General features: G+C 39.0%; 1 protein-coding gene across 3 annotated transcripts in view; it reads right to left on the bottom strand.

Moving 5' to 3' along the window:
* Positions 1-1,783: 1,783 nt before the first annotated feature.
* Positions 1,784-9,228, bottom strand: part of arf3a (ADP-ribosylation factor 3a) — a 28,042-nt gene continuing 20,597 nt past the window's right edge. The window contains exons 1-5 of one of the 3 annotated variants that reach the window (XM_042003515.1): positions 6,366-6,444; positions 5,082-5,264; positions 4,877-4,987; positions 4,187-4,311; positions 1,784-4,082 (exon numbers count right to left, since the gene is read on the bottom strand). In XM_042003515.1, the coding sequence (XP_041859449.1) occupies positions 3,921-4,082; positions 4,187-4,311; positions 4,877-4,987; positions 5,082-5,229 (546 nt within the window). In that variant the 5' untranslated portion in view covers positions 5,230-5,264; positions 6,366-6,444 and the 3' untranslated portion in view covers positions 1,784-3,920. Of the gene's footprint in view, positions 4,083-4,186; positions 4,312-4,876; positions 4,988-5,081; positions 5,265-6,365; positions 6,445-9,228 lie in introns of those variants that run through there. The other 2 variants (XM_042003516.1, XM_042003517.1) reach the window with 2 other exon arrangements.

Raw genomic sequence — 9,228 nt, forward strand, 5'->3', positions numbered from 1 at the left:
AAGAGCAGTATTGTCTTCACAGGCCTGTCAACTGGTTAATCACCTCTTTGATGCGTATGGAGCAGTCTGTCACAATGACCACATTGTCAGACAGTCCAGTGACTTCTGAACCCAAAACAAGAACATGCTTAATTTAGGAAAATGGCATCAGAAGAGGCAAAATTCCTTAACATAGAACTGTGAGGGGAAAAGCTGGACTAGTAGCCACTTATGGATGGATATCAGTAAGTGCTTCTGACAGATGTGCTGTTAATCTCATTTTTGAAAGCAAGAGGAAGCAAACAGTGCCCAGTTTGTATGAAAGTTTGCCAGTGGAGGAAGGGGAAGTGATAGGGATTTTAGTGTATATCTGTTACTCAATCTGATCAAATAAGACCCTAAAACGGGTTGCAAAATGTAAAAGATCAGGTCTCTTGTGCTGTGATGTGGTTAAAATGTGCAATTGCCTTGCATTTGTCAGCAGTTTTCTGTCCAGCAGGAGGAGACAGAGTCTGAAATTTGACCAATCTTACTTGTGAGCTGCTGTGGGGCCTTTCTGTGGTAGGTAGACTTTTAGTCAGCTTGGTCATTCTTACTTTATTTATTTGTGTTTTTGGTCCAGTCTGTAATATCCTTCAGGAAAATGATAAGCTACTACTATTATACATAGCGTAAAAGAAAACTTTGTTCATCATAGCTCAAAAAGTTAAGTGAGTGAGCTTTGATGTAGCAAACAGTACTCAGTGTAAAAGCTGGTCTCTTGCTCATTGAAGTAGTGTAATATGTACAGTATCACAGCGGCCAAACCAAGCTGAAAATTTTAATGCTCATTTTTCACATATTCAGGAATGTTTCTTTCAAGTAATCTAAACAAAAAGTGGCTTTGATAAATGTGTGATGTCAATAAATGCTTGTTGTCAATTTCACATCACTATCATGGTGTCAGCCTCAGTGTCTGCCTTGGTGGCCTTGTCTCATCCGAGGCAAACTGTGTGAGGTGCCTGCTGTGGCCTTTTGCTGTTGCCACTCCCTTCAGAGATTGATGAATTGATTGTAGGGCTGCTGCCAGTGTGTCTGTGCCCTGGGCGAAGGTGTCCTGGTTACGGGTGGGAATCCCAGCTATGGCATCTGCCCTGGGGCTGCTATTGTAGCCATCCTGCAGGGGGCCCTGGGGGCTGGTGGCCCTGAGAGCCACTCCGACTCACATACTGCTGTCACACCCTTGGAGACACAGCAGCATTCTCCCCTACATGCTCCTCTGATAGATTCAGACAAAATGACTCTCTCTGGAGAGCATTGAGTCCACAAGGAAACTACCTGACTGTGCCAAACTTTTCTCGATACAAGCACTTTGGAGAGGACAAAGGAGAAAGGCAACGTAGAGCCACATCCTTCCCACCTGTTTGACCTGTTCTTTCCCTGCCTCTGTTAACTGGAGTTTTGGTTTTAATTGGTAACTGTTAAACATTTTAGAATAAATGAATTAGAATTAAGTAAAAGTAATTAAATCAAAATCTTGTTTAAACATTAAGTGCTACTTTTACTAGTCAATGCCTGACCCTCAAGTGCAGAATGATGCATGTAAAGAATAGTTCACATCAAGGATGATTCCTATTCATCTGCTGAGAGTAAGACTTTTCTATCAACTGGGTGAAATATTAAAATGTTTTGCTTATGTAGAGAATTATTTTTCAAGGAAGAATAAATAAATGCTACATAAAGAGATCTAGCAGTTATCCAACAATTTGATTAAAGCAATAAGCAAAAAAAAATCATAATAAAAACACAAGTGAGGCAAAACAAATGCATATTTTGGTCTTTTATTGATCACCTAAGTGCCAGGAATCACCAAATCATTAAACACTTTTGCACCAGTTTGGGTTGTTTTTCTTTTCTGATCTCTTTATAATATTCTACTTTGCTTTATCACATAAGTTAAATCTTTAGATTCTGGAGACATATCAATTGGAATGTTGTCCAGTTTTCTTTTTCTTAATTTGCAGGTTGAAGTCCGCTAATCATCACTGAAAGAGGGAGCTATAGCCACGACATTTTCACAGATCATAGGTGAGATACTTGAATGCTGGATATTCCCACATACAAACCTGTTGTCAAAGAGAAAATAACCACTGGCGAAATAAGGCCACAAAAACAATTTTCACACCAAACTAAACATGATAGATAACACGTCACACTCACACACATACAAGCTGCTGTCAGTTATCTGCCAACACACCAACCCCACCACTGCTGCATCAACTGCACTGTCAATTTAACCGAGAACACCATGGAATACTTTAGTTACATAAACATATATACAGTTGCGCAAACATAGAAAAGCATGCTTTTGCATATTAGAAGGTTTTCTGGTAAACTTTACACAAACTCCATGACATTTATTAGTACAGCATTGATCCAACCAGCAGCAGTGATTTAGACTAACAAATATAGTCTGAGGAAACAGCCTATTACAGTTTAATTCACTTTTTATTACAGATCTTGTACAATATTAACATGCCTTATGATGCAGTATTACTACCATCCTCTTCTTTTTCAAACTATGTGCGAAAACTAAAGAAAATGAGCAGATCGTATAAGCAAATTAAGAAAAAACCCCCACTAAACATCAACTAAATGACAAATCACTCCATTCAAAAACACAAGAAAAAAAGAGACATTACATTTTGTACACCAACTAGTTACTTTGTGCAACGTCACACACAGAGATTTGGTTAACCTCAGAAGCACATGTAATTTAATGTAATTTCAGGCCAGTTAAGGATGAATAAATCAGGATGACAAACAATGTGAGATCTTTGACGAATATGGAGCAACAAAGAACTTCAAAAGAAACAGACATTCAAAACCATGTCAGCTCTAATATTGCCAATTGCATGCTGTGCTGCATCACTCTCCACAGGGCAGGCCAATAGCAGCATTTTCTCTAAGCCACGGAGCTGGTATAGTGTGTCACCTCCATTAGTTTAGATATCACACCTCAAAAAACAAATCTTTATTTACAGCAGAGGCCTGCAGTAGTTCACTGCTCTTTACAAGCCCATGAGGCAGTGCTGGGATGTCTCCATGCAGATTGGGAAGCAATAATGTACACTTATACTGGGGCTTCTTTTATTCCCTTTTGTTTTTTTTTTTCTTTGCCAGCTGCCGTAACAGTAAATGCACATTGCAATATGGGCAGAGAAATAATATTATGCGCTTAGAAGATAAAAACACACAAATGAACAAATAAATCTGGACAATAACTATCCAGTATATAAGCAGAATTCAGACTTCTTACAAATAAATAAATAAATGAAAATAAAATCATACCAAATTTCGATTAATTCAAGTTGATTGGTGGCAGTAAAAACCTTTGTTTAGACAATAAATTATTAAATAACATTTATCTGAATCTGTTAGAATAAACTGCTTTCAATCAATGAAACAGTATTCTGAAAGAGTAATAGTACTCCCACTATACTACTGACATTCTTTATCATTTACACCAAGTTTATGTTGTCTAAGGGAAGGCTGCTCTGCCATGATGAGTCGAAATTCATCATGTTTTAATGTTCATTATCTTTAAATGTATAATAAAGGTCACAGACTGCAAAGACAGGGAAGTTCATTTAGCAACACCTTCACAGTAACATTATGCTATTATATCCAAATATTTATGCATTCACTTCATAAAGTGTAAATTATTTAAGTCAACTTTGACACCATTGGTTTATAAATGATTAAAAATGTTCATCAGAAATCGAAATAGGTCAAATAAATCAGTCAAGATTTTTTTTTAAATTAGACTTTGGGGGGAAAGCCATTGAGGGTCACCCCCTGGGAGTTTTTCAGTATTTCCTCTTTATGTATACACAACGGACCTACTATAACCACTCTGGAGCTGGCACCCAGGCTCTTCCCCAATCTTCTGTCCCGGCTCTTCACTTTTTGTTCTTCAGCTGATTGGCCAGCCAGTCCAGGCCCTCGTAGAGGCCGTCCCCGCTGGTGGCGCAAGTAGCCTGAATGTACCAGTTGCGGTGGCGTAAGGAGTGAAGGCCCAGCTTGTCTGTTATTTCTGCAGCATTCATGGCATTGGGCAGATCCTGAACAAAAACACGTGATACAGAATGTCAGCCAGGAAAGCCTCAGCTGAGAGCACATGAACAGGAATCTGAACAGGAATATATGGAATGAAGTGCAGTTATACCTGTTTGTTGGCGAAGACAAGAAGAACGGCATCCCGTAACTCATCTTCAGCTAGCATCCTCATCAGTTCCTCACGAGCTTCATTGACCCGCTCACGGTCGTTGCTGTCTACCACAAAGATCAAACCTGTAGGAAGAAAAATAGAGCTGTAAAACTTTTTAAAAGTTACACATCAAGTCTGCTTCACCTGAAGCACAAATTATAGTAATACCTCATTCATTTTCTGTTGGAGCCCATCTCAGCTGCCACATGGTAGAGGTGAAATACACACTGAACAGGTCACCACTCCATCATAGGAACAACACAGAAACAAGCAAGCATGCACATTTGCATCCATGCCTAGGGTCAATTTAGAACCATAAATTCATCTAACATGCATGAATTGGCCAGAAGCCAAAGTACCAGAAGACAACCCACACCTGCACAAAAGAAAACATGCAAACTCCTTAAAAAGCTCCAGCTAAGACTTAGAGCAGTGAACCTTCTTGCTGTGAGGTAAATTTTCAATGTCACAATGATGATGAAAATTTAAAATAGTTAGCACGCAAATGACCTCATCGAAAGTATTAGTCAGATAATACCCCCAAGTTCTGAGAGAGAGCGTGTGTTGCAAGTTCAAGAATGAAGAAGCTTTGTTAAATCCTATGTAGCTGACTGGTGTATCATCTAAGAAGCTGTTGACCTAGCTCACCTTGTGTGTTCTGGAAGTAGTGTCTCCACAGGGGACGGATTTTATCCTGGCCACCCACATCCCACACAGTGAAGCTAATGTTCTTGTATTCCACTGTCTCAACATTGAAACCTGAATAGAAAGCAAATCAAAATTAAGTGGATGGACAAATTGACAAAAAAAATTTAAACCAATGCCAGTAACCTTCAATCTTATCCTGACGGACCGATTGTGGGGATGGTGGTGACAATCTCCCCCAGCTTCAGCTTGTAGAGGATGGTTGTTTTTCCGGCAGCATCCAGCCCAACCATGAGAATTCTCATTTCCTTTTTGCCTATCAGGCTCTTCAACAGGTTCCCAAAGATGTTTCCCATGATGACTGGCTGCTCTCACTTCAACTGTAACAGAACTGTACAATTTGTGTCGGTTCAGACCACTGTCTATACATAACACCAAGGTATGATTAATAAACTGTGAACTATATTTAAAAGATCAAAATACATTTTAAAAAAGTGATGTGATTTGAAAGCAGATTTTTAACTTTTAACAGTAGCAGCTCATTTGGGTTTGAAGTGATCTCAGAGGAAAACTAGTTAAAAACACACTTCACACCTAACCAAGTGGCTGATGCGATTGTGAGAGCTGACTGGGAAAACATGCTTCCACACTGGCCCTCTGTTATGTGGATCAGCTTTCATGTGGTGCAAGTTAACCACCTTATCTGCTGTTTAGTGGCAAGTGAAGAAATGCCACCAAAACAAACTATTTATATATCATATCACACAAAAGGCTGAGTATGTATGATGCAATTTTGAGCTAGTAAGAAGGATGAGGATTTACACTTTCTTTGGTCTTTTGTGGTAAGGGCCCTTTAACACTCCAGCTATACTGTTAACTTATGCTAACACATTCCACCTCAGGTGCATTTAATTTTAACGGGGCTATTTAGATATGCAAGAAATGTATCACATTTCCTTTATGTAGCAGTGGAGCGACACTCTTTTCTCTGGAAAAACCTCTTGTATGATTATTACTATTACGAAGTATTTCCGAGCTAAGAACGTACGCTATCACTAAATATTTATTCATTATATTAACTGCAAATCCAAGAACTGCTAGCTTAGCGTGTTACAGCTGCAGTGACCGCACATACATCTGTCATAATGCAAGGGGAAAGCGAGTGATGCTGCAGTCCAAGCAGCTCACGAGTTTTAACACATTCTTTCAAGCTTATTATGATAGCCATTCAAGGGCAGTTTGCTGACTTTAATATCTGCTAATGGTTTCGGTATTTTAAAAAAAAATCTCCGGAACAATTTGTTTGCTATATAATCCTCGCGTACAGTCACGACAAACGCAGCAGTCGGCCTAATGTCGACGTTAAACGGTCGTTCAGTACCTCCTAAAAACGTTTGAAGAAGTTGAAATAGCGACAAATGTGCTGCGGTCATCTTTCATACTTGAATACATCTTTGGGTATTCTCACCATTTGCATCTCATTCACACTTACCCGTCAACGGCAGGCAGGATACCAGCTGGATTCAGCAGGCAAAGGACGGGATGTTAGTCTCGCGATAGGTTAAGCTTTTGCCTCTAAGTGTTCTCGCGGTACTTGGATTGCTACAAACGCCGCTCACGTTTAACATCCCCAATGACTTGTCAAAAGCCAAGATCACGGCTGGAAGGCCTCAAACAGAAGAAAGAAGTATTTTAAAGTAAAGTCAAAATGATGTGATGCTTTACGTGTTTTTTTTTTTAATTAAATGATTTTATGAAGGGTGTGTGATTTTTTTTAACTGATAGATATTAACACAAAACGCCCAACTGTTTACATGGATGCGATATGCACATAAGTAATTTGTCTCAATATACTCCAAATGACTTAAACTACAAGTGCATGAACAATGGATAAAACCCAGGTTTAAAATGATTGTGTCATTTATTTTAAAGAAAGACGTCTATACAGAGGAGATATGTAATATCTCCTGGTTTCACTGTAGAGGAGATAAGTCACTTTCACTTTGAAAATGACATACATTTTGATATAGATATTTTTAAGTTCTAGGAATGTTCTTTGTTTATTACTTACATTATGATATTTTTTTTTTGTATCAAAAGCTTTCTGAAAGTCTGTATTTTGATATACAAAATCACACATTCTAATAAAATGTTGGCGGATTTGCACAAGTTTGTAATTGACAAAAATGAACATTAATGTGTGTATCTTGGAATTTTTTATTCACTAGATTTAAAAAGACATAATTTGGAGGTCACCCACTCCCATGCCCCAAATCTAAAAACTGATTAGTGCTTTAAAAAAATAATTTGTTTTTGCTGTAGAATATTGCTTTCATTACATCATTTACATACCATACCTTATTTAATTTATTGTTTTGTTCCATTATACTAAATCTAAACAGCTAAACCAACATAATGCAAGAGTCTGCAGGCAAACATGTTTGAATAATTAACAAAGGAATCATCCTAATGAATAAGTAAATGGTTGACTGTAACAGGATGCCAAGTGATACTTCCTGGCAGCAGCCACTTTTGTGTCATGGGTAATGAGGAAACAGGAGGCAACAAAACATAGACTGAATCTATTTCTCTGAATATTTTACTTATGTTGTGTGTGCCTTCGTGTGCGTATATATATATATTTTTTTTATTGTGCAGGCCAGTTTCTTGTTTTTAAATGCACTTTATAAATAAAGTTGCCTTGCCTTGAATCAGTATTTTAGTTGGTTTAAACATTAAGAGTGTATTCTTTTCCACTCCTTTTTAAACAAAACAAAAAAATATTGTCATGGCTATTTAATCACATGTTGCACCTGTATCCAGTGTGATTAAATTAGACGCCCCAAAATCAGCCCTACGGCCATAGGTGAATCCAACATTTGCCTCTCTCTCTCTCTTCCGCTCTGTTGCGTGTCAGTCAGTGGTCTGGTAATAGATGTGTTTATCAATTCAGTGGTGAAGGCAGAGGAATAAAGAGAGGAACAGATGTTTGCAGCTGCAGACCAGATTATGGGGTGGAGTGGTTGGTGGGGGAGAAGGCCGAGTTTGGAACTTGGAGAGGGTTACAGGGGGGTTACAGCGGGCTCGGTGGTGGCAGGAGAGGTAGGGTGGGGAGTTATGACTTAAAGGAGCCTTTCCTCTGAAGTGTCTGCCAGCATGCACCCCAGCAAACACAATCACAAGTCTCGTTGGTTCTGCTAGCTGAACTAATGAGGGCCTGCACGTTGAGGGCAGGGGCTTTGATGTTCTGGGTAGCTGGCTTCTTGTGTTTTCTCTCCCGTTCTCCTCCTCTGCCTGTCCCACATCAAAAAATGAAAGGGGAGTTGAGAAGCAGATGTTTTGAGGCATGTATTTATACAGAGTACACTTTATTCACCCCTTCTCCATAAACTATTTGTCCATAGCTTCTGCATCTCTGCTGTATGAAGTGCAAGGTTCGATTCCCCTATCTTTATATCCAGCTAAACACACTAAATCGCCTTACTTTATACACATAATCATCCTGTCAATCAAAGCGGGTAACTTTTATCTCCCCTAACTTCCTCTTTCTGCCTGCCTCTCTTTAATTTCAGTCCAGTCTGGATGTCATTACTCGGGGGGCAGTTGATGTGTTGCTATGCATGTGTCTCTCTTTGCAACGATAAAGGGGAAAAAAGAAAAGGAGCAAAAGCAGTCCCAGGCTGTCCACCAACCTCTGTCTCACACATGGGAGCAACAGTGACAGGAAATTCTCTTATGCAGCAGCTCCAGGGTGAAATGATATAGGAATGAAGAAATAGAAACCAGAAATCCAGGCCCTTATCATTCCATACCACTTGCATTTTCCCCTTTTGCCAAATTCCATTAAAAAGAAGAAGAAGAAGAAGAAAAAAGACAACAAATAGAAGAGTCATATCAGCCACTGGGAGTACCATTCCTTGTGAGTCAAAAGATATTCACCAAAATCCATTCAAATAAGACTTAATTGGCATTAAATCCAATGTGGCAGAAGAGCTTTTCCCAGCAGGCAGAGCACAGAGACAGTTTGGATTATCTAAGATATCTAGGAATGCTACTATCATAAATCAACTCATGTGGTGACATTAGCATTTTGCTAAATCTACAGTTTATGTTTGCACACCAGCATGAATGTTTTTGATTGTGCATTAGTGCCAGTATTTCAACATACAAGCGTTTTTGCACATAAACACATGCATGTATTCATGTGCATGTGTTTATATTTGTATAGTCTGTCTCCTTGGTAACAGGCATACAGGATCTCATCAACATGTGGTTCAGCAAGTCCCATCACTGGCTATGAACTCTGGACGGATGATCCCTTCAGATGCCTGTGCAGCAAAGACTGATATAATCAT

Source organism: Melanotaenia boesemani, chromosome 13 (assembly GCF_017639745.1).
Source record: "Melanotaenia boesemani isolate fMelBoe1 chromosome 13, fMelBoe1.pri, whole genome shotgun sequence".
In the NCBI taxonomy this organism is placed as follows: domain Eukaryota; kingdom Metazoa; phylum Chordata; class Actinopteri; order Atheriniformes; family Melanotaeniidae; genus Melanotaenia; species Melanotaenia boesemani.